Source organism: Scyliorhinus canicula, chromosome 12 (genome assembly GCF_902713615.1).
Source record: "Scyliorhinus canicula chromosome 12, sScyCan1.1, whole genome shotgun sequence".
NCBI lineage: Eukaryota > Metazoa > Chordata > Chondrichthyes > Carcharhiniformes > Scyliorhinidae > Scyliorhinus > Scyliorhinus canicula.
In genome coordinates this window covers 54713771-54739807 of record NC_052157.1, presented here as the reverse complement: position 1 = coordinate 54739807, position 26037 = coordinate 54713771, and the positions used below count along the sequence as shown (strand labels likewise).

General features: G+C 51.7%; 1 protein-coding gene across 1 annotated transcript in view; it reads right to left on the bottom strand.

Annotated features, from left to right (window-relative positions):
• The window catches only part of LOC119974754 (serine-rich adhesin for platelets-like), a 253856-nt gene that overhangs the window by 180995 nt on the left and 46824 nt on the right, over positions 1-26037 (bottom strand). Inside the window, exons 6-7 of the mRNA XM_038813953.1 lie at positions 18515-18613; positions 14405-14512 (exon numbers count right to left, since the gene is read on the bottom strand). Of these exons, the coding sequence (XP_038669881.1) occupies positions 14405-14512; positions 18515-18613 (207 nt within the window). The remainder of the gene's footprint in view (positions 1-14404; positions 14513-18514; positions 18614-26037) is intronic.

Genomic DNA, 26037 nt, shown 5'->3' with positions numbered 1-26037 from the left:
TGTAGAGGTTTGACAGAGGTTAACGACACTGATCAATTGCAAGTGTGATGAATAGAGGATTGTAGATATATCGGATTATAAACATTTGGCCATTTAAATGTTAAAAGCCTGTGTTCGAGTGTGTGAGACTGCAGTGGTCATATTTTAAAAATAATCTTGGACGCGATTCTCCGAGGCCGCGCCGGTTGGGAGCATCGGCGGCCGCGCCATTTTATCGCGCGACGCGGTCTGATGTCGCCCCGCCATTCTCCCAACCGGCGAGAACGGCCCCGTCGAGTTCTGCGCCGTGCCAGCTGGAGAATCGCCCGAGACACTCACAACGGTGATTCTCCGGTACCCCACCCATTCTCCGGCCCAGATGGGCTGAGCGCCCGCTCCGACCCGACAGGTTCCCGCAGGCGCCGTCCACACCTGGTCGCTGCCGGCGGGAACTGTGCTGGAACGCTGGGGGTGTGGCCTGTGGGGGGAGGGGGTTTCCTTCACTGGGGTGGGGGGGGGGGGGCTCCGATGGGGTCTGGCCCGCAATCGGGGCCCACCGATGGGCGGGCCGTCCTCTCTAAAGGAGGACCTCCTTTCCTCCTCCGCCCCAGAAGATCCATCCGCCATCTTCTTGCGGGGCAGCCTCGGGGAGGACGGAAACCGCGCATGCACGGGTGACTTCATTTACACGACGCCGGCTGCATTATTTACGCGGCGCCACTTTTTACGCGAATCCAAGGCCCAGCGCACGTAAAATACGGGACGCCGCTCCTAGCCCCCCGGGGGCGGGAGAATACGGGGCTGGGAGCGGGCTCCGACGCCGGAGTGAAACACTCCGGTTTTCAATCCGCATCAGGACTTTGTCTCCATTTCGGTGAATCGCGCCCCTTGTTTTGTAGCCACCGAAGTTGGCCATTCCCTAAATACAAAATGGAGGAACGCAAAGCTTACAGGTTAAAATGGACAATGTTAACACAGCACAAGCAGGCTGCACCAAGCCAATGTGTATTCTGTCTGCTAAAAGAGCAGACAGCACCGAAACGAACATTCCGCATACTAATGAGGCAATCTCCGGGATAGTTAACATAGTAATGGAACGATCCCAGGGACAATGGACACAAATAGGGAAGTGATTGCAACAGTGTATGGGAAACCAGACACCCCGGCACCAGCGGGGTCCGAAAACAAAGCACCTGAAGGCCCACCCAGTAGCCAAGGAACAGCCTCAGTATTGGGGGGATTCAAACATATCGATTGTGAAGAGGCCCAATCGATTCCCAGGAGGAAAAGGGTCCGCCCAAAAGGGCGCGGAGCCTTGGGACCTATAAAAGACAGGTCCCACACTTAGTTCATTCTTCTTACCCAGCCCTCCTCTCTGGACCAGCATTTTGACCAGCTTTTGCCAAGAAGTCCTTGAACGAGAGAGAGGAGAGGTTTGGGACAGCAGCTGCCAGCAAGTAAGTCTCACAACGATCGCTACCAGAGATAGACACTCCTGACCACTTTCTAACCCGTACCAACCTGAAGTCTGCAGAACAGAGCAGAGCAAGAGGCCTTGTCCCCTGATCCGGCAGTTCCCTTCGAGATAGGTATTGGTTTATTTAGTGGTAGGAATAGTTTAATCCTCTTAGCGTCTGCATGGGTAGTATTATAATTGTATTATAATAAACTCAGTTGTTTGAACTGACTAATTGGTGTATGGTTTTATTGCTTTGAACTTGACCTTGAAGCTTGTGGTGGTATCTTAATGATACCTGGCGACTCCAGAGCTAAGTAACGATACAGAGCCAAATTGAGTGTTAAGCACACTCACCCAGAACAAGGAACATTTAGTGGCGACTCCGCCTGGACTCGATTAGAAGTGGCTCCGAGAGAACCCAGAAATTTGAATCAGAAATCCAATTGGGAAAAGGAAAAACCACAAGTGTTCAAGGAGTTCAAACCAATAATCATAATTCAGAAGTGTGTTTTTGCATGCGTAACTAACAGGGTTGTAAGGTTAAACCAAGAGATTTTTTGTTGCGACAAACTGTCAGGAGTTTTATACGTCGCAACATAGCGAAAGCCGTACCCGTATTTTAAAAGCATTACCTTATCATCCCTCGTTCCAAATTAAAGAGAGCATAAAGAAAAGGAAATGGCCATGCAGGCAATGGAACGCCTCATGAACGTTCGTGGTCGCAGCGACCAACAGTGGCAGAGTAGGCCAGTGTCCCGTATGGGAGCTGGAACTCAGGAAGTACCTCAAAGGGAAAGGAGTGAGTTTTGTCTGAATGAGGAGACAGGTCCCGCGAGTATAGGACATACTTGGTGGGAGAACCTATCTCAAATTCATAAAAAGAATATAGGTAAAGCACGCAAGCCAATGGTAATTGTGTCCTGCTTGGCACAATTGCGAGGCACAGAGGAGGTCGTTTGGACACTCCGCAAGAATTAGAAGAGAGGAATAGGATGAGCAAAGTGGATGTCAGGGACATTGAAAAGGAGAATCTAGAATTAAGAAGGAAGTTGGCAGAGAAGGATAGAGAGGTGGATGATGCCAAGAGGGCACATCAGTCTTGTCTAGCCCATCTGAGCAGTTCCCAAACCCAGTATGGGAAAGCCTATCAGGATGTGCAGCACGCAGTTCTGATCAGGGAAAATTCAGAGAAGCAGGTAGAGGCACTGCAAAGGCAATGCTCTGACCTAAAGGCAGCTGTAAGAGCACTCCATGCTGCCACCACTGAGCAAAGGCAAAGCACAGTGGATCATGCGAAATGTAGGAAGCAGATTGCGCAGCTGCAATCTCTGCTTTCTGTGCAGGATGGGTTCCAAGAGACATTTGGAACCCAGTTAGGTGAGGAAAATGCCCCAGATTGGCAGGAATTAAGCGAAACCGCGCAGCGCTATGTTCAGGGAACATGTGCGCCAGCAGCGCAACAGAAAAGGAAAGCGCCCCAACCCCCACAGATCAGATAACACCCGCACCTATGAACCCAGTCACCACCCAAAGAAAGGCAACCACAAAAAGCGCACCCGAGGTCACCTACACCACCCCATTAACCGTAACACAACTAAGGGACGCATGTGAGAAAATCACCCCGTTCCTCCCCACTGCAGACCCCCACCAATTTTTCGCAAGAGTTAAACAGCAGGCTACCATGTACGGCCTGGATGAGCGAGAGCAAGTGAAGCTCACAGTGTTGAGTTTAGACTCATCAGTTGTAGCAGCCCTCCCCGACCCACAGAACGTTGGAGGAGGCACCCTCGAAGAGATGCATACAGCTATTTTAGACGCGATAGGCGACAACAGAGGAGACCCAGTCGAAGGTCTAAATAAGTGTAGGCAGGAAAGGACAGAGCATCCCACAGCATTCGCAGGAAGGCTGTGGATTCATTTCACTGCCGTTTTTGGCGATTTAGACCACGCTCATTTAACCCGCGATAATATGGTTAAATGGACCCGCGCAATCATCTCCCACGCCACAGATGCAGGACAGAATGTCTGCAGCAGTTATGACCCCTCAGAAGAGGCCCATAATGAAAAATGGGTTTTGAAAAGATTGTCCCGCGCTTGGGAACAATCTGTCCAAGGCAAGGTTAAAGTAAAGACCCCAGAAGAAGCTCAGGCTGCAGCAGATATGCAGGCAGTAAGAGCGCACCAAAACCCCGCATGGGTAAACAAAGGAAAGAACAGCCCCCCACAGAAGTCGCAGGAATGTTACAACTGCGGACATTTAGGACATTTCGCAAGGGAATGCAACGCCCCGTAGAAATCTCATAGAGGCCAGCAGACAGGCACTCTGACCAGGAACAAAGCAAAGCCAATCAACAGTATAGGGACACAGTCAGGACAGACCAATGTGGACGGAACGGACTGACGGTGTTCGGGCTCCCCCACTTGGGTCTGTGACACCCTCTGGGACCGATCAGGAAGACCGGTGGTCACAGCAAAAATTAGAGGGAAGCCCATAGAATTACTTTGGGACACAGGAGGGTCCCGCACTACCATTAATTCCTCCACTACACCACAGGCAGACACGTGGCCCACTACAGCTTCAATTACACTCAGCGGATTTACAGGTCACTCACAGCAGGGACACATTACAGCCCCGTATCAATTCAGCTAGGGAACATCTCCACCAGTTGTGTTAGTTAATCTGCCCCGCACAGCAGAACACATACTGGGTATTGACTTCATGAATGCACACAGCCTGTTGTTCGATCCAGTAAATCAGTGTGTCTGGAGAATGGCAAAATCTGACAGAGCACCCGCAACTCTCACAGTAGGAGAGTATGCGAACAGAATTAGCGCAGTAGGCGACTATTGTTTTGACCCGATGTGGTGAGATAACCACTGTAGTTATGTGTACTGCAGTAGGGGGATGTATGCCTGTACCTGTAATACAGGTTCCTCCGGTCAGCCCCTGCTGGCTAGCTCCGCCCACAGGGAGCTTGTGTATAAATATGTATGAGAGCTGCTCAGACCCTCAGTCTACAGTTGCGGATGGAGGGACAACATCGTACAGCAATAAAGCCTCTATTGTACTAGTCTCTCGGCTTTGAGTATAATTGTTAGCGCCACAATTTATTGCTGTACAATTTCCCAGTCACCATGGACATCAGAGTCAAGCCTGACCGCCTGCAGCTGGATCCACATTCGCCTCACGCCAGAAAAGACTTTGATCACTGGCTCGCAGTCTTAGAGGCCTACATCTCTTCAGCACACCCTCCCCCGACGGAGGCTCAGAAAAAGCAACTCCTGTACTCCAGACTTAGCTCCAGCGTCTTTCCGCTCATTCGAGATGCGACCGACTACACCGCAGCTATGGAACTGCTCAAGGAGAACTCTGCACCATCGGCGAACACCCTGTTTGCGAGGCATCAACTTTCTACTCGCGTCCAGCAGCCGGGTGAGTCGATTGAGGACTTCTGGAGGGCCCTTATACCTCTGGTACGAGACTGCGACTGCCGGGCCCTCACAGCCGCGGAACATTCGGACTTACTCATGCGCGATGCCTTCGTTACAGGCATTGCATCGGACCCCATCCGGCAACGACTGCTGGAAGGGGTCGCCCCCGACCTCGCGGCCGCAAAGGCCCTGGCGCTCTCCATGACGGCCGCCTCCCGTAGTGCGCACACTTACTCCGCTAGCCACTCGGCCCACCCGTCCTACCCCTCGTGGACCCCGAAAACGGCTCCCCAGGCCCATCCGTCCCACCCCTCGTGGACCCCGCAAACGGCCCCCCCCAGCAGCCGCCCCCGCGCACTATGCCTGCGCTGCCCGCCGCACCGCACCCCCTGGGGGTCCCCACTGTTACTTCTGCGGCCAGCAGAAGCACCCTCGCCAATGCTGCCCGGCCCGCACAGCGACCTGCAAAGCTTGTGGAAAGAAAGGCCACTTTGCAGCGGTGTGTCAGTCCCGGACGGTCGCCGCTATCGCGCCGCCGGTCCCCACGCCTCAGCCGCTCCTTCAATGGGCCCCGCCGTCCGCTTCCCCTGACCCCACGTGCGATCAGTGGGCGCCGCCATCTTTTGCCGCCCCCGCCATGTGCGCCCCATGGGCGCCGCCATCTTCATCCACCACAGCCATGTGCGTTCCATGGGCGCCGCCATTTTGTTCCGACCCCATAACGTGCGCGCCATGGACGCCGCCATTTTACCCACAGGTACTGCGGATGCCGCCATCTCGTCTCCAGGGGCCGCCATCACGGGACACGGGTCGCTACCGCTCCTCGTCGGACTCATCTGACTCAACCGCCCACCAACCACTGCTCGCCTCCGTTACGCTCGACCAGTCCCGTCCTCGCAACCTGGCACCCTCTTCCACATCGGTGCTGGTCAACGGCCATGTGACCTCCTGCCTCATCGACTCCGGGAGCACCGAGAGCTTCGTCCACCCGGACATGGTAAGGCGCTATTCCCTTGCGATCCATCCCGCCGACCGGCAGATCTCCCTTGCCTCCGGTTCCCACTCTGTCCCGATCCGGGGTTTCTGCCTGGTTAAACTCACTGTACAGGGTGTGGAATTCGGCCGTTTCCGTCTGTACATTCTCCCCGACCTCTGCACTTCACTCCTACTAGGCCTGGATTTCCAGTGCAATCTCCAGAGCCTCACCCTCAAATTCGGTGGACCCCTACCTGCCCTCACCGTTTGCGGCCTCGCGACCCTCAAGGTCGAGCCCCCCTCCCTCTTTGCCAATCTGACTGTGGATTGCAAGCCCGTCGCCACCAGGAGCAGACGGTACAGCACCCAGGACAAGGCCTTCATCAGGTCCGAAGTCCAGCGGCTGTTTCGGGAGGGTATCATCGAGGCCAGCAACAGCCCTTGGAGAGCCCAGGTGGTAGTGGTTAAGACCGGGGAGAAGCACAGGATGGTCGTGGACTACAGCCAGACCATCAACCGGTACACACAGCTCGACGCGTACCCCCACCCCGCATTTCTGATATGGTCAATCAGATTTCACAGTACCGGGTCTTCTCTACTATTGACCTGAAATCCGCCTACCACCAGCTCCCCATCCGTAAATCGGACCGTCCCTACACTGCCTTTGAGGCGGACGGTCGTCTGTACCAATTTCTGAGGGTTCCCTTCGGCGTCACGAATGGGGTCTCGGTCTTTCAGCGAGAAATGGACCGAATGGTTGACCGGTACGGATTGCAGGCCACCTTCCCGTACCTCGACAATGTCACCATCTGCGGCCATGACCAGCAGGACCATGATGCCAACCTTTCTAAATTCCTCCACACCGCATCTCTCCTTAATCTCACGTACAACAAGGAGAAATGCGTGTTCCGCACAGACCGCTTAGCCATCCTTGGCTACGTAGTCCAAAACGGACTACTGGGGCCCGATCCCGACCGCATGCGCCCCCTCATGGAGCTCCCAATTCCCCACTGCCCCAAGGCCCTCAAACGCTGCCTTGGGTTTTTCTCTTATTACGCCCAGTGGGTCCCGCAATACGCAGACAAGGCCCGGCCACTTATCCAGTCCACACATTTTCCCCTCTCGGCCGAGGCCCAACAGGCCTTCGCCTGCATTCGATCTGACATAGCCAGGGCGGGGATGCACGCCGTAGACGAGACTCTGCCTTTCCAAGTAGAGAGCGATGCTTCAGATGTCGCCCTTGCCGCCACGCTGAATCAGGCCGGCAGACCCATGGCATTCTTTTCACGCACCCTCCACGCCTCCGAAATTCGGCATTCCTCTGTCGAAAAGGAAGCCCCAGCAATCGTTGAAGCGGTGCGGCACTGGAGGCATTACCTGGCCGGCAGGAGATTCACTCTCCTCACTGACCAACGGTCGGTAGCCTTCATGTTCAACAACACGCAGCGGGGCAAGATCAAGAATGACAAAATCTTGCGGTGGAGAATCGAGCTCTCCACCTTTAACTACGAGATCTTGTATCGCCCCGGCAAGCTCAACGAGCCCCCAGACGCCCTCTCCCGAGGTACATGTGCCAGTGCACAAGTGAACCAGCTCCGTGCCTTGCACGACAGCCTTTGCCATCCGGGGGTCACCCGCTTGTACCATCTGATCAAAGCCCGCAATCTGCCCTACTCCGTCGAGGAAGTACGGACAGTCACCAGAGACTGCCAGATCTGTGCGGAGTGCAAGCCGCACTTCTACCGGCCAGATCGCGCGCGCCTGGTGAAAGCATCCCGCCCCTTTGAACGCCTCAGCGTGGACTTCAAAGGGCCCCTTCCCTCTACCGACCGCAACACCTACATCCTTAGTGTGGTCGATGAATTTTCTAGGTTCCCCTTCGCCATCCCATGCCCAGATATGACGTCTGCCACCGTCATCAAGGCCCTGGATTCCATTTTCGCCCTGTTCTGTTTCCCCGACTATATCCACAGTGACAGGGGATCCTCATTCATGAGCGATGAGCTGCGTCAGTTCCTGCTCAGCAGGGGTATCGCCTCCAGGAGGACGACCAGCTACAACCCCCGGGGAAACGGGCAGGTAGAGAGGGAGAACGGGACGGTATGGAGGGCCGTCCAGCTGGCCCTACGGTCCAGGAACCTCCCAGCCGCTCGCTGGCAGCAGGTCCTCCCTGACGCGCTCCATTCCATTCGGTCGCTACTGTGCACCGCAACTAACAGTACACCCCATGAACGTGTTTTTGCCTTCCCTAGGAAGTCCACATCCGGAGTGTCGCTCCCGACTTGGCTCACGACTCCGGGCCCAGTCCTTCTCCGTAGGCATGTACGGCACCACAAGGCGGAACCCCTGGTGGACAAAGTACGCCTTCTCCACGCTAACCCTCAGTATGCCTACGTGGAGTTCCCCGACGGCCGCCAGGACACAGTCTCGCTCCGGGACCTGGCTCCCTCAGGTGCCGATCCCATGCCCACACCCCTTCCTGCGCCAACCCCAGCGCCCCCCTATTCGTCCCCATCAGGTCCATCCCTCATCCCCCTGCCCACCCTGGAGGACATGGAAGATTTCGGCTTGCTCTCGGAGTCATCCCGCCAGCAGCCAGCACCAACACCGCCAGCACCTGCACCATCGGGGCCATCACCGCCTGTGCCGACGTCACCACCACAGCTACGCCGATCACAGCGGAACGTCCGACCACCGATTCGGCTCAACCTGTAACCTGCTAACCGGATGGACTCTTGATTTTCCTTGTTGGACCCTCTTGTAAATAGCATCCTTTGTATTAGAGTTACATGTCACCCCCGCCGGACTCATTTTTTACAGGGGGTGAATGTGGTGAGATAACCACTGTAGTTATGTGTACTGCAGTAGGGGAATGTATGCCTGTACCTGTAATACAGGTTCCTCCGGTCAGCCCCTGCCGGCTAGCTCCGCCCACAGGGAGCTTGTGTATAAATATGTATGAGAGCTGCTCAGACCCTCAGTCTACAGTTGCGGATGGAGGGACAACATCGTACAGCAATAAAGCCTCTATTGTACTAGTCTCTCGGCTTTGAGTATAATTGTTAGCGCCACACCCGACCACGCTTAGCACGGACAAACAGGTTAGGGCAGTTTTGAACAGACACAGGACAGCATTTGCCAGTCACCAGCACGACTGCGGCAGAATGACTGGACAAGTTCAAGTTACTGGACCTGACCCGAGACCACAGAGACAGTACCGATTTCCCCTAGAAGCAGAGGGAGAAATGGGAAAGGTTATAGAGAGCTTATTAGAGCAGGGTGTACTTAGGACAGTAGCCTCAACTAATAATGCACCTATTTGGCCAGTGAGGAAGCCCGACGGATCATGGCGTCTGACCATAGATTATCGGGAACTCAACAAAGTTACCCCAGCAGTTGCCCCCACGGTAGCAACAAGTCCCGAGACCATGCTCAAGCAGGGACTCCACTCCAAATATTTCACGATATTGGACATTAGCAATGGCTTCTGGTGAATCCCATTGGCAAAGGCGTGCCAGTACAAATTTGCCTTCGCATTTAAAGGACAGCAGTATACGTGGACATGCCTCCCACAAGGATTCCACAATTCCCCCTCCATTTTCCACCGACAGCTGGCAAATGGATTAGCCAAATTTTCCCGACCTGAATGTCTGGTACAGTATGTGGACGACCTATTACTGCAGACAGACACCAAGACAGAGCACATCACGCTTCTGGCCGAGCTCCTGGAAATTTTACAAGACATTGGATGTAAAGTTAACCCCAGAAAGGCCCAGATATTGGAGAATCAGGTGATGTATTTGGGTACAGTCATCACACGCGGCAAACACGAGATCGAGTTCAAAAGAATTGAAACAATCGTCAAATTGCCCCTTCCCCAAGATTTTTCAGCCCTCCGGTCATTTTTAGGACTGGTTGGGTACTGTCTGAACCATATCGATGGTTTTGCGACCAAGGCAGCCCCACTCTCAGACCTCTTTAAGAAAGGAGCACCGTCTTCCGCAGTGTACAGAGGCTGTGGAAGAATTAAAGAAAGCCCTTAGCGCAGCACCCGCGCTACAAGTCCCAGACCAACTCTCCCCCTATGCAATAGAGGTAACAAGCACCGATCTGACCCTCTCGGCCGTGCTCCTTCAGGAACGGCACGAGCAGCTACGACCAGTGGCTTCTGCCTCCAGACTTTTAGACCCCGTAGAACAAGGATTTTCAGCCTGCGAGAGGAACCTACTAGCAGTATTTTGGGCAGTTCAGTACTTCTCGTACATTACCGGACTCAATCCCATCACCATTTTGACCGAACACACCCCCACACAGTTACTTTTAGACGGACGACTGAAGGACGGTTCAGTTAGCCAGATAAGAGCAGCTAGGTGGACACTACTGTTACAAGGACGGGACATAACAGTTAAACGGACCAAGACACACACATTTTTAGCGGACAACCTACAGTATCCAGGACAACCGCACAAATGCAAGATAGTAGCACCCCGACACAACACAGGACCATTCATTGCCAAGATGCCCCTTGGAAGATAGGGAATTCAAGCCAGAGCCCCCAGCACATAGACACGTGTGCCCCCTTGAAAATCTATGTGGACGGTTCATCCACAGGTTTAGATGGCGAACGCTCACTGGATGCGGGATTTATGTGGAAGATGCGCAGGGACGCGCACTAGAGGAGATTTCATTAACGTTACCAGGTTACTTAGGCGGGCAGGCAGCAGAGCTCGCGGCCATTGTATATATAGTGGACCACCCAGATTCGTTCCCCAGCCCAGCAGACATATATTCGGACAGTTTATTTGTCTGTAACAGCCTAACAGATTTTCTACTCCTGTGGAGGACAAGAGGTTTTGTCTCCGCAGACGGGAAGCCCCTTCCATCAGCCCCATTACTCCGCCATATCCTAGAGAAGGCAAAGGATAGGACGTATGGCATCATTAAAGTTAGAAGTCACCATCGATCATCCCCCCCTGGAAATGTAAAAGTCGACGCACTGGCTAAAGCAGGTTCCAGGCGAGGTCACTTTTGGACACCCCCAGCTAGCGCACCAGCTAGCGCCCCTGTGAGTTCAGTGCAGGTCTCACAGACAGAAATAGAAGATTTAGTACAGGCGCAGAAGCAGGACGAAAATCTCCGGGAGATTTTAAAAGGAAACTTTGTGGCCCAGTACGATAAATTCAAACACGCTTTGACCACACATGAGGGTGTGATCATAAAAGATAAATTGTATGTGGTTCCTGAAAAGGACAGAAATCAAATGATTGCCTTGTTCCATGACGGTCATGGACACCAAGGGATCGACCCTACCACAACACACCTTAGACAACTCTGTTGGTGGCCCAACTTAAGACAAGATGTTATTCACTATATAGAGAATTGTTTAATTTGTGCGCAGAATAACCCGGAGAGGTATTCAAAGAACGCACAACTCAGCCACACTCGCCCCGTTAATGGCCCCTGGACAAACCTCCAGATCGATTTTATAGGTCCATTGCCCCCTTGCAGGAATGGCTATAAATATGTTCTGGTGGTCATAGATACCTTTACCAAATGGGTAGAGGCATTCCCTTCACGCACCAACACAGCAAAGACAACTGCAAAGATCCTGACCCACCACATCTTTACAAGATGGGGACTCCCTAGAAGTATAGAATCAGATCAGTGATCTCATTTACAGGACGGGTCATGAAGAATGTCCTGACCATATTCCGAATCAAACAGAACTTTCACATTGTGTATCACCCCCAGTCAAGCGGGATAGTGGAACGCTTGAATCAGACTCTAAAATCGACCCTTAGAAAGATGGTGCAGGAGAACAATTCGACTTGGGATTCAGTGCTCCCATTCGCTCTTATGTTCATAAGAAATACTGTTTCATCATCTACAGGTTTCACCCCACACACACTCATGACCGGACGCCCTATGAAAGGATCAGAATTCCTTTTAGGACTCGACAAGCCCAGAAGTGACGGCCCTCGCACACGAGAAAGCAGTTAAACAACTAGTTGGGACTGGAAAGCCTGCTCAGTTAGCAGCCGCAGTAAAATTGGGTAAAAGGCGGAAACAGAGCAAGGCCTTTTTCAACAAAAATGTCCACCCCACAGAATTTCATGTTGGGCAACAAGTGATGTTATCTGTATATAACCCCAGCACGTTTTTGGCTCCAAAATTTTCGGGCCCGTACTCATATTTCGGACAAAATCAGCCCCTCAGTATACAGAATAAAGTACCCCAACGGTAAGACTGCGTGGTTCCATATTAACCAGCTAAAGGCTTATGGAACACAGTCAAACCACTCGCACCATGTCCTGCTAGACGCAGCAGAACACCTCGCTCCGCCCACAGGAGACACATTTTCCCCCTCCCCCTCACAGACCAGTTCCTCATCGGACTCAACCTTGACTCCGCCCACTGACTTCAGACCACGCCCCGGAACGCCCACAAGCTGCCACAGCAGAGACAGTGACAGTGATTGTGAGACTGAGGACAGCCACAGCACTCCACCCTACAGCCCCCACGTCAGCGACTTCGACCCCGACTCCAGTGATTTAGAGATCACTTACATAAAAAATCCAGACCCACACCCAAACCCACCACCCAACACTGACGACCCCGACAACGCTCCTTCAAATTTAGACCCCACGATTTGGCACAGGGACAATTCTTGGAGACTTGTCCGAAACGATGAGAGTGACCCCCGGTTACACAATGCAAAATTGCATGCCTGATCCATACAAGGGTATGGGATCCGGGAGAAGAGGATGACTTGATGTCTGACTCCCGACACGGCAACCCCTTTGCGACCCTGTTCGCAGAGAATGAAGAGAAGTGAGGTGTCCAGATGATGTAAAAAGAGGAACCGCTTGAGAGAAGCGCTGTCCTTTCTGATGGAACCTGCACGCATGTTGGTTATGTTTGTCTGTTTGTATGTTGTTGGAACCAACAATTCTACGGACACGTGCTTGTAGGGTTAGAATAGCGGTTTTAATATACTCACAACAGAGCCAGCCTATTAGCCATTGAACGTTTGGTGAACTGGCCGGCTGACCATGTGGGACTGATCTTTATACAGCAGCTTCCGGGGGAGGAGTCCTGGGCAGAGCCAAGGGAGAAGCCCCGTACAACTCGAGCATTCCCAGAGCTACTCCCCCTGGAGGACAGGTAGTGCAACTGCACTTACAAATATAGACACATGTATATACAGATTATAATCCGGTGCGAATCACATTCACCACATATGTTAAATGTTTGATTTGGAGATTGGCCACTTGGTTTTCAGCTGAAAAGCTTGTGACCACCTCACATGCACGTTAGTTTGTCCACCGATATTTCTCAGAACTTGACTCAGCTGAAATGTCTGGAGCCCAGTTCAACTTTTCACTAGGAGCATCTTGGCTCCCCTTTTTTTTAGGTGCCCCTCTATTCCGGGAATAGAGGCAGCAATTCCACAATGACTACATTCTTGCCCGTTCGTTTCAGGTTGCTCAGGCAGTGCAGAAACGGCATTGAGGACCCGCCCTGTCTGAGGACCACCCCTTTGGTCAGCTAAGCTCGGGTACAGCACAGCACGACACACACGGGGATCTGGCCTACCACTTATCAGCTATTGAATGTCCAGGAGTGATGGTTTAAATCTCTCTTTTTGGAGATGGTAAGTGTCTGGCACTTGTGTGCCGTGAATGTTACTTGCAGCTTGTCAGCCCAAGCCTGGATATAGGCCAGTTTTGCTGCATTTGGACACTGACTGCTTCAGTGTCGGAGTAGTCATGTGTGATGCTGAACATTGTGCAATCATCAGCGAGAGTAGCGACTCTGTGCCTGGGTATAGGTTTCCCTTGTTAGTTTCCAATGAAGCTTTTGTCCTTCCTTAGTAATGGCTGCCCGGCCTGAAGAAACTTGGTGAGATGCTGCAGTGCATCTTGAAGGTGGAACACACAGCTGCCACTGTTTGTCGGTGGTGGAGGATGTGAATATTTGTGGATGGGGTGCCGATCAAGCGGGGCTTCTTTGTTCTGGATGATGTTGAGCTTCTTGAGTGTAGTTGGAGCTGCACTCATTTAGGCAAGTGGAGAGCATTCCATCACACTCCTGACCTCTGCCTTGTGACAGGCTTTGTGGAGTCAGGAGGTATATTGCGCGCTACAGGTTTTCTAGTCTCTAACCTGCTCTGGTCGCCACAGTATTCATATGGCTGGGTCCAGTTCAGTTTCTGGCCATAGTGAACCCCCATGATGTTGATAGTGGGGTATTAGGCAATGATATTGCCATTAAATGTCAAGGAGCGATTATTTAAATCTCTCTTATTGGAGATGGTAAGTGCCTGCCACTTGTTTAGCACAGTTGGCTAAACAGCTGGCTTGTAATGCAGAACAAGGCCAGCAGCGCGGGTTCAATTCGCGTACCGGCCTCCCAGAACAGGCACCGGAATGTGGGACTAAGGGCTTTTCACTGTAACTTCATTGAAGCCTGCTTGTGACAATAAGCTATTATTATTATTATTATCCGGTATTGCCGCGGGCTGCCACGGTGAGAGAGAAAGAATGGGGTATTCCTTACCCGATAGGGTGATGTTGCGAACAATTGTGGTCACGGTGTTGGAGAGGGTGGTATTAATCATGGTGTCAGTCACGTTCACCGGCCCAGACATTCCGCTGGTTGTAGAACCTGAAAATAGAGAGAGAGAGAAGCAATTAGACCAAAGCGACTTCACCTCCGCATAGGAACGCTTCAACAGGAGGAGGACATTTTGTCCCTCAAACACTGCTGCGCCATTCAACACCATCCTGAATTCAACTCCTCTCTCCAAAGATTTCTACACAAAAACTGCCTCTCTAAACCTTTTCAAAATGTCTCTCTGACCTCCTTGGCTCTACCCAGGAATGATCTCATCTCCACAAGCTGGAAATCAAAATGATCTTTTTAGGGCGCAAAGCAAATTAACTCCCCGGGACTTTCCCAGTCAAACCGCTGACCGTTAGCCCAGACTGACAAACACATTCCTTTGTCAATTTTACCTTCTATCTGCAAAAAGCACCCAGGCCCTGCAAAATAGAATTATTTTTTTAGAAACATGACCAGTGCATTGGAACACACTCAAACCCCACGCTTTTAACCCGTACATTGCCCAATACTTGGAATCCAATATTCCGAAACTCTTCCAGACATCTCAGTCCCACTTCTCTCCGTTGTTGCCCCATGGGCACCAGCCTCAGCACAGATTAGGAACAGCGAAATGTGGCATTGCCGTTGCCGAGGGTGGATGACGTCAATGACTGCCTACCCCAAAGTCGTTGATGTAAGCGAGACTCACCAGGTGTTCACAGCTCTTACACATCTGGGATACAGACCGTTCTAATTACCCTCTGGTGGGGAATTTGATATGGAGGGGTCTTGGGGAGGTTTGGTGTGGTGCTGCTGGAGCCGGGGGTTGAGAGAGTGAGCGTGATCCTGGCCAGTTTGCCTTTCAATGGACAATTCTGAGAAATGAAGAAGCGCAAACGTTTTCTCCGCCATGGTTCGGCGGCAAACCCTCAAAATCAGGAGAAGGAATTTTGAACTAATTTCCTACCTGCGGAAGTGTGACCTTTTGTCATCCACTCGGTACAACGCATGCCGCTGCCCGGAGTGGTTAATTACGTTGTGTGTGTGTCACGGCCCCCTGGAGATTGAAGTCCAGAGGGGGAGGGCGGTTTGGTTTTGTGGGAAATATCCTACTGGGATGGATAACTCTGATAGCTGCATGCACTGAGATGGCAGGCACAGGAAGTTATGCCAAGTCCCCTTGTTCCATCCCCTCCACCCCCCAATGCCCTCTGCCACCTGACTGGGAGGTTGAGTGTGATGGCCCTCCTGGTCCACGTGACTGACTTTGTTGCTCAGCATGCTGGAGCACACAAACACCGACCAATGGGGAAGATACACGAGGCACAGGGAGTGGAGCCCCTGCTCAGAGTGAACCAGAAAACCATAAGACATAGGAGCAGAATTAGGCCACTTAGCCCATCGGGTCTGCTCTGCCATTCAATCATGGCGGATATTTTCTCACCCCCATTCTCCTGCCTTCTCCCCATAACCCCTGATCCCCTTATTAATCAAGAACCTATCTATCTCTGTCTTAAAGACACTCAGCTCCACTGTCTTCTGCGGCAAATAGTTCCACAGATCCGCCATTCTCTGGCTGAAGAAATTCCTCCTCATCTCTGTTTTAAATGATCGTCCCTTTAGTCTGAGATGGTGTCCTCTGCTTCTAATTTTTCCCACAAGTGGAAACATCCTCTCCACGTCCACTCTATCCAGGCCTCGCAGTATCCCGTAAGTTTCAATAAGATCCCCTCTCATCCTTCTAAACTCCCAACGAGTACAGACGCAGAGTCAACTCGGGATTCCAGAACTTGGGAGTCAGAGTGTGAACACCTGGATTGTTTTGTTATTCTATTTATTCACGGGATGTGGGCTTTGTTGGCTAGGCCAGCATTTGTTGCCCATCCCTAATTGTCTTGAGAAGGGGGTGGTGACCTGCGTAGTGTCGGTACACCTACTGTGCTGTTAGGGAGGGAGTTCAGGATTTTGACCCATCGACATTGAAGGAACAGTCCATACATTTCCAAATGAGGATCGTGAGTGACTTGGTGGGGAACCTCCAGGTGGTGGGTTTCTCAGGTATCTGCAGCTCTCCTTCTTGATGGTGAAGGAAATGCCACACAATTGTCGGCTAGTTTGTCTTGGATCAGTAGAGGGCAAATTATTCAAATCAACTCTGAGAGATAGGATTAACTGTAGGCAGAAAGACATGGACTAGTCAGGGATAGATAGCATGGATTTGTTAAAGGAAGAACTTGTCTCACAAATTTGAATGAGTTCTTTGATGGAGTAACAAGAAGTGTTCATGAAGATAGTGCAGTGGATATAAAGGGTATTAATGGTCAATGCCTGCCCTTGCGAATGGAAAGTTGTTTCAAGTGGTGTTCCACAAGGTTCGGTGTTGGGACCCTTACTCTTTGTGTTATATATTAACGATTTGGACGTGAATGTTGGGAACACGATTGGGAAATTTGCAGACGACACAAAGGTTGGCCGAGTGGTACAATCTGTAGAATGATCCAGATGGATTGGGGCAATGGGCGATAAAGTGGCAGATGGAATTTAACACAGAGAAGTGTGGGGTCATGCATTTGGGAAGATCAAACAGTTATAGGGAGTACACAATGAATGGGAATATACTAAGAGGGGTAGACAAAGTGAAAGTTCTTGGCGTACAAGTATACAGGTCCCAAAAGGCTGCAGTTTAAAGTAGACAAGGATGTCAAGAAAGCATATGGAATGCTCTCCTTCATTGGCAGAGGTATAGAATATAAATTCAGGGTATAATGTTGGAATTGTATAAAACACTGGTGAGGCCACAACTGGAGTATTGTGTAATGTTCTGGTCACCACATTACAGGAAGGATGTAATTGCTCTGGAGAGAGTACAGGGGAGGTTTACCAAGAATGTTGCCAGGGCTAGAAAAGTGTCCCTGCGAGGAGAGATTAGATAGGTTAGGGTTATTTTCCTTGGAACAAAGAAGACTGAGGGGTAATTTAATTGAGATGTACAAACTTATGAGGTGAAGAGCTAGAGTGGGCAGGATAAAATTGTTTCCCCTGGTGGAGAATTCTAGAACCAGGGGACATAGATTCAAGATAAGAGGCAGAAGGTGTTGAGGGGACATGAGGAAGAACTTTTTTATGCAGAGGGTACTGGGTGTCTGGAATTCAATGCCCGAGTTGGTGATGGAGGCAGAGACCCTAAACTCTTTTTAAAAATACCTGAACCTGCACATTAATTGCTGTAAAATACAGGGCTATGGTCCAGGTGCAGGAAGAGGGATTAGGAAGGGCACCTGGGTGTCCTTGGGTTGGCATGGGCAAGATGGGCCAAATGGCCTCTTTTTCGATGTAACCTTTTTATGATTCCATGGTAGCAGTCGCAGTTTTGGAAGGAGCTGCCTAAGGAGCCTTGGTGAATTGCTGCAGTGCATCTTGTAGATGATACATACGGCTGCTACTGTGCGGCAGTTGTGGAGGGAGTGAATGTTTGTGGAAGGGGGAGCAATCAAGTGGGGCTGCTTTGTCCTGGATGGTGTCGAGCATCTTGAGTTGTAGTTGGAGCTGCACTCATCCAGGCAAGTGGAGAGTATCCATTACACTCCTGACTTGTGCCTTGTAGGTGGTGGACAGGCTTTGGGGAGTCAAGAGGTGAGTTACTCAATGTAGGATTCCCAACCCCTGACCTATTCCTGTCGCCACCTGGCTAGGTGCAATTCAGTTTCTGGTCAATGGGAACCCACGGGGATGTTGATAGAGAGGGAATTCATCGATGGTAATGACACTGACTGTCGTGGGCCGATGGTTTGATTATCTCTTGTTGGAGATGGTCATTGTCTGGCCTACCACTCATCAGCCCAAGCTTGGATATTGTCCAGGTCTTGCTGCATTTGCATGTGGACTGCTTCAGTGTCTAAGGAGTTGCGAATGATGCTGAAAATTGTGCAATGTATAGAGACTCTGTGCCTAGGTATAAGTTTCCCTGGTTAGTTACCAATGAAGATTTTGTTCTTCCTTAGTAATGTCTACCCAGTATTGCCTCGAGTCATCATGGTGAGTGAGAACAAATGGCTTATTCCTTACCAAGCAGGGTGGTGTTGTGATCAATTGTTATCATGGTGCTCGCATTAGACATGGTGCCAGTTACGCTTACTGACCCAGACATTCCGCTGGTTGTGGAATCTGAAATAGAGAGAGAGAGAGAGAGAGAGTCAAGCAATTAGCCCAAGACAACTTCACTGCCGCATGAGAACGCTTCAACAGGATAGGACATTCTGCCTCTCAAGCCCTGCTGGCCCATCCAACATCATCCTGGCTAATGTTGCTAGTTAGCCAGCTAAAACTGGTGAAGTGTATTCTTGGAGGCTCGATCACATGATTTGCACCCAACTCTCCAGCTTTGGTCAGCCAACATATCCGACCTTGTGCCGCATGGTCTTCCTGTGCTCATCATAAAGCAATAGGACTCGTTTCCTGATTGTATGATGCTTTACAGTTAGCCAAGCGGCCTTTTGTTCCTCCTATTTTCAATATTTAGAGATCTGAGAAAGAGGGATGTTCAAAGTGAATGACAGAATAAATCTCCAATCTTCATTAATTTCATGATGGCTTTTCACCAGTTGCGTCCTCCAATACATCTCCAATTCCTGGATTACGCTCACCAAGTGAGGCGCAATGTGCAGGACACATTTACTCACCTCCTGACTCCCCCACAAAGCCTGTCCACCATCTCCAAGGTCACAGGTCAAGAGTGTGATGGAATACTCCCCAGTTGCCTGAATGAATGCAGCTCCAACAACACTCAAGCAGAACAAAGCAGTTCTGCTTGATTGACACCCCATCATAAACCCTTGGAATGCTGTGAATGGTTTCGATCCCCTTACTGAAGGAAGATATACTGACATTGAAGGTAGTCCAGGGAAGGTTCACTCGGTCGATCCCGGGTGTGGAGGGATTTTCTTATGAGAAGAGGCTGAATAGGTTGGGTCTGTACTCATTGGAGTTTAGAAGAATGAGAGGTAACCTTATTGAGACATATAGGCCGGGATTCTCCCTTTTGGGGACTATGTCCCCACGCCCACCAGAAAATGGGCGAGAATTACTCCAGACTTTTTCCTTGAAAGTCTGGGGTGAGTCTCTGTTTTCCAGGGAGCTAACAGGGCTCCAGCGTGCCTCCCACGAATCTGGCTGCCGGTGTGGCCCAGCTAGCCAGACCACGCGGCTGCAAGCCCACTTTGGAGCGGGAGCAACCGACATGGCGGACCCATATAGCGGGCCCGCGCGGAGAACGGTAGGTCCGACCCAGATGGCCCGCCAATCGGTGGCCCCTGATCACAGGCCTGGCCACCGATGAGGCTACCCCCCCCCCCAGAATCAGATTCCCTCCGCGCCCCCCCCCCCCCCCCCCACCCCCCAAACCAGGACCGCCACCGCGAGCGTGGGTCCGAGCTCCTGCTGGAAGGTACCAGATATAAACCACGCCGGCAGGAACTCGGCCAGTTGCCGCCAGGAGAATCGCCGTGGGGCCCCTTCCAACAGCCCCCGACCAGCGTTGCGCCGACCAGCGCTGCGCTGAACGCGCGCGCGGCTGGCAGGTCGCGAAGAGTCCCGTATACGCCGTCGCGCTGGATTTCCAGCGTGAACAGCTATTCTCCGACCCCATGTCGGGCGCGATTCCGGAGCGGAGGGTCGGAGAATCCTGCCCATAGAATTCTCAGGGAGTTTACAGGGTCGATGCTGAGAGGATATTTCCTCTTGTGGGAGAGCCCAGGACCAGAGGCCATAATCTCAGAGTAAGGGGGTCACCCATTTAAAACTGAGATGAGGAGGATTTTTTTCTTTCAAAGGGTAGTGAATCTGTGGATTTCTTACTACAGAGAGCTGCATATGCTGGCTCATGAAGTATGTTTAAGGCTCTGATAGACACATTTCTAACCAGTGAGGGAATCGAGGATTATTGGGATAAAATGGGAAAGTAGAGTTGAGGATTATTGGATCAATCATGACCTCATTGAATGGGGGAGCAGGCTATATGGGCTGAATGGCCCCCTTCTGCTCCTAAGCCTTTTGGACTTATGGACCCCAGACCAACACTGAAGGGTTGACAAACCAATGAGACTCAGAGCACAGCAGCATGGAGAGAGGGGAAGGAGTTGAGAGAATCGGGGATCAGGATTAAGATTGTTCCGCCCTTTACATGTCACAGTGAAGGGAAGGTTGTCTCAATCCGCTGGCTGGTCAGGGAGATGGTTGTCGGACTTCCGTTTGCCGTTCCTGAAGAAAGATAGTTAACTCATGGTGAACCATCAAAACCAGATATTGAGCAGCAGCCGCAGGTGTAGAGGTTTGACAGAGGTTAACGACACTGATCAATTGCAAGTGTGATGAATAGAGGATTGTAGATATATCGGATTATAAACATTTGGCCATTTAAATGTTAAAAGCCTGTGTTCGAGTGTGTGAGACTGCAGTGGTCATATTTTAAAAATAATCTTGGACGCGATTCTCCGAGGCCGCGCCGGTTGGGAGCATCGGCGGCCGCGCCATTTTATCGCGCGACGCGGTCTGATGTCGTCCCGCCATTCTCCCAACCGGCGAGAACGGCCCCGTCGAGTTCTGCGCCGTGCCAGCTGGAGAATCGCCCGAGACACTCACAACGGTGATTCTCCGGTACCCCAGCCATTCTCCGGCCCAGATGGGCTGAGCGCCCGCTCCGACCCGACAGGTTCCCGCAGGCGCCGTCCACACCTGGTCGCTGCCGGCGGGAACTGTGCTGGAACGCTGGGGGTGTGGCCTGTGGGGGGAGGGGGCTTCCTTCACTGGGGTGGGGGGGGGGGGCTCCGATGGGGTCTGGCCCGCAATCGGGGCCCACCGATGGGCGGGCCGGCCTCTCTAAAGGAGGACCTCCTTTCCTCCTCCGCCCCAGAAGATCCATCCGCCATCTTCTTGCGGGGCAGCCTCGGGGAGGACGGAAACCGCGCATGCACGGGTGACTTCATTTACACGACGCCGGCTGCATTATTTACGCGGCGCCACTTTTTACGCGAATCCAAGGCCCAGCGCACGTAAAATACGGGACGCCGCTCCTAGCCCCCCGGGGGCGGGAGAATACGGGGCTGGGAGCGGGCTCCGACGCCGGAGTGAAACACTCCGGTTTTCAATCCGCATCAGGACTTTGTCTCCATTTCGGTGAATCGCGCCCCTTGTTTTGTAGCCACCGAAGTTGGCCATTCCCTAAATACAAAATGGAGGAACGCAAAGCTTACAGGTTAAAATGGACAATGTTAACACAGCACAAGCAGGCTGCACCAAGCCAATGTGTATTCTGTCTGCTAAAAGAGCAGACAGCACCGAAACGAACATTCCGCATACTAATGAGGCAATCTCCGGGATAGTTAACATAGTAATGGAACGATCCCAGGGACAATGGACACAAATAGGGAAGTGATTGCAACAGTGTATGGGAAACCAGACACCCCGGCACCAGCGGGGTCCGAAAACAAAGCACCTGAAGGCCCACCCAGTAGCCAAGGAACAGCCTCAGTATTGGGGGGATTCAAACATATCGATTGTGAAGAGGCCCAATCGATTCCCAGGAGGAAAAGGGTCCGCCCAAAAGGGCGCGGAGCCTTGGGACCTATAAAAGACAGGTCCCACACTTAGTTCATTCTTCTTACCCAGCCCTCCTCTCTGGACCAGCATTTTGACCAGCTTTTGCCAAGAAGTCCTTGAACGAGAGAGAGGAGAGGTTTGGGACAGCAGCTGCCAGCAAGTAAGTCTCACAACGATCGCTACCAGAGATAGACACTCCTGACCACTTTTTAACCCGTACCAACCTGAAGTCTGCAGAACAGAGCAGAGCAAGAGGCCTTGTCCCCTGATCCGGCAGTTCCCTTCGAGATAGGTATTGGTTTATTTAGTGGTAGGAATAGTTTAATCCTCTTAGCGTCTGCATGGGTAGTATTATAATTGTATTATAATAAACTCAGTTGTTTGAACTGACTAATTGGTGTATGGTTTTATTGCTTTGAACTTGACCTTGAAGCTTGTGGTGGTATCTTAATGATACCTGGCGACTCCAGAGCTAAGTAACGATACAGAGCCAAATTGAGTGTTAAGCACACTCACCCAGAACAAGGAACATTTAGTGGCGACTCCGCCTGGACTCGATTAGAAGTGGCTCCGAGAGAACCCAGAAATTTGAATCAGAAATCCAATTGGGAAAAGGAAAAACCACAAGTGTTCAAGGAGTTCAAACCAATAATCATAATTCAGAAGTGTGTTTTTGCATGCGTAACTAACAGGGTTGTAAGGTTAAACCAAGAGATTTTTGTTGCGACAAACTGTCAGGAGTTTTATACGTCGCAACATAGCGAAAGCCGTACCCGTATTTTAAAAGCATTACCTTATCATCCCTCGTTCCAAATTAAAGAGAGCATAAAGAAAAGGAAATGGCCATGCAGGCAATGGAACGCCTCATGAACGTTCGTGGTCGCAGCGACCAACAGTGGCAGAGTAGGCCAGTGTCCCGTATGGGAGCTGGAACTCAGGAAGTACCTCAAAGGGAAAGGAGTGAGTTTTGTCTGAATGAGGAGACAGGTCCCGCGAGTATAGGACATACTTGGTGGGAGAACCTATCTCAAATTCATAAAAGAATATAGGTAAAGCACGCAAGCCAATGGTAATTGTGTCCTGCTTGGCACAATTGCGAGGCACAGAGGAGGTCGTTTGGACACTCCGCAAGAATTAGAAGAGAGGAATAGGATGAGCAAAGTGGATGTCAGGGACATTGAAAAGGAGAATCTAGAATTAAGAAGGAAGTTGGCAGAGAAGGATAGAGAGGTGGATGATGCCAAGAGGGCACATCAGTCTTGTCTAGCCCATCTGAGCAGTTCCCAAACCCAGTATGGGAAAGCCTATCAGGATGTGCAGCACGCAGTTCTGATCAGGGAAAATTCAGAGAAGCAGGTAGAGGCACTGCAAAGGCAATGCTCTGACCTAAAGGCAGCTGTAAGAGCACTCCATGCTGCCACCACTGAGCAAAGGCAAAGCACAGTGGATCATGCGAAATGTAGGAAGCAGATTGCGCAGCTGCAATCTCTGCTTTCTGTGCAGGATGGGTTCCAAGAGACATTTGGAACCCAGTTAGGTGAGGAAAATGCCCCAGATTGGCAGGAATTAAGCGAAACCGCGCAGCGCTATGTTCAGGGAACATGTGCGCCAGCAGCGCAACAGAAAAGGAAAGCGCCCCAACCCCCACAGATCAGATAACACCCGCACCTATGAACCCAGTCACCACCCAAAGAAAGGCAACCACAAAAAGCGCACCCGAGGTCACCTACACCACCCCATTAACCGTAACACAACTAAGGGACGCATGTGAGAAAATCACCCCGTTCCTCCCCACTGCAGACCCCCACCAATTTTTCGCAAGAGTTAAACAGCAGGCTACCATGTACGGCCTGGATGAGCGAGAGCAAGTGAAGCTCACAGTGTTGAGTTTAGACACATCAGTTGTAGCAGCCCTCCCCGACCCACAGAACGTTGGAGGAGGCACCCTCGAAGAGATGCATACAGCTATTTTAGACGCGATAGGCGACAACAGAGGAGACCCAGTCGAAGGTCTAAATAAGTGTAGGCAGGAAAGGACAGAGCATCCCACAGCATTCGCAGGAAGGCTGTGGATTCATTTCACTGCCGTTTTTGGCGATTTAGACCACGCTCATTTAACCCGCGATAATATGGTTAAATGGACCCGCGCAATCATCTCCCACGCCACAGATGCAGGACAGAATGTCTGCAGCAGTTATGACCCCTCAGAAGAGGCCCATAATGAAAAATGGGTTTTGTAAAGATTGTCCCGCGCTTGGGAACAATCCGTCCAAGGCAAGGTTAAAGTAAAGACCCCAGAAGAAGCTCAGGCTGCAGCAGATATACAGGCAGTAAGAGCGCACCAAAACCCCGCATGGGTAAATGAAGGAAAGAACAGCCCCCCACAGAAGTCGCAGGAATGTTACAACTGCGGACATTTAGGACATTTTGCAAAAGAATGCAACGCCCCACAGAAATCTCAGAGAGGCCAGCAGACAGGCACTCTGACCAGGAACAAAGCAAAGCCAATCCACAGTATAGGGACACAGTCAGGACAGACCAATGTGGACGGAACGGACTGACGGTGTTCGGGCTCCCCCACTTGGGTCTGTGACACCCTCTGGGACCGATCAGGAAGACCGGTGGTCACAGCAAAAATTAGAGGGAAGCCCATAGAATTACTTTGGGACACAGGAGGGTCCCGCACTATCATTAATTCCTCCACTACACCACAGGCAGACACGTGGCCCACTACAGCTTCAATTACACTCAGCGGATTTACAGGTCACTCACAGCAGGGACACATTACAGCCCCGTATCAATTCAGCTAGGGAACATCTCCACCAGACACCCCGTTGTGTTAGTTAACCTGCTCCGCACAGCAGAACACATACTGGGTATTGACTTCATGAATGCACACAGCCTGTTGTTCGATCCAGTAAATCAGTGTGTCTGGAGAATGGCAAAATCTGACAGAGCACCCGCAACTCTCACAGTAGGAGAGTATGCGAACAGAATTAGCGCAGTAGGCGACTATTGTTTTGACCCGATGTGGTGAGATAACCACTGTAGTTATGTGTACTGCAGTAGGGGGATGTATGCCTGTACCTGTAATACAGGTTCCTCCGGTCAGCCCCTGCTGGCTAGCTCCGCCCACAGGGAGCTTGTGTATAAATATGTATGAGAGCTGCTCAGACCCTCAGTCTACAGTTGCGGATGGAGGGACAACATCGTACAGCAATAAAGCCTCTATTGTACTAGTCTCTCGGCTTTGAGTATAATTGTTAGCGCCACAATTTATTGCTGTACAATTTCCCAGTCACCATGGACATCAGAGTCAAGCCTGACCGCCTGCAGCTGGATCCACATTCGCCTCACGCCAGAAAAGACTTTGATCACTGGCTCGCAGTCTTAGAGGCCTACATCTCTTCAGCACACCCTCCCCCGACGGAGGCTCAGAAAAAGAAACTCCTGTACTCCAGACTTAGCTCCAGCGTCTTTCCGCTCATTCGAGATGCGACCGACTACACCGCAGCTATGGAACTGCTCAAGGAGAATTATGCACCATCGACGAACACCCTGTTTGCGAGGCATCAACTTTCTACTTGCGTCCAGCAGCCGGGTGAGTCGATTGAGGACTTCTGGAGGGCCCTTATACCTCTGGTACGAGACTGCGACTGCCGGGCCCTCACAGCCGCGGAACATTCGGACTTACTCATGCGCGATGCCTTCGTTACAGGCATTGCATCGGACCCCATCCGGCAACGACTGCTGGAAGGGGTCGCCCCCGACCTCGCGGCCGCAAAGGCCCTGGCGCTCTCCATGACGGCCGCCTCCCGTAGTGCGCACACTTACTCCGCTAGCCACTCGGCCCACCCGTCCTACCCCTCGTGGACCCCGAAAACGGCTCCCCAGGCCCATCCGTCCCACCCCTCGTGGACCCCGCAAACGGCCCCCCCAGCAGCCGCCCCCGCGCACTATGCCTGCGCTGCCCGCCGCACCGCACCCCCTGGGGG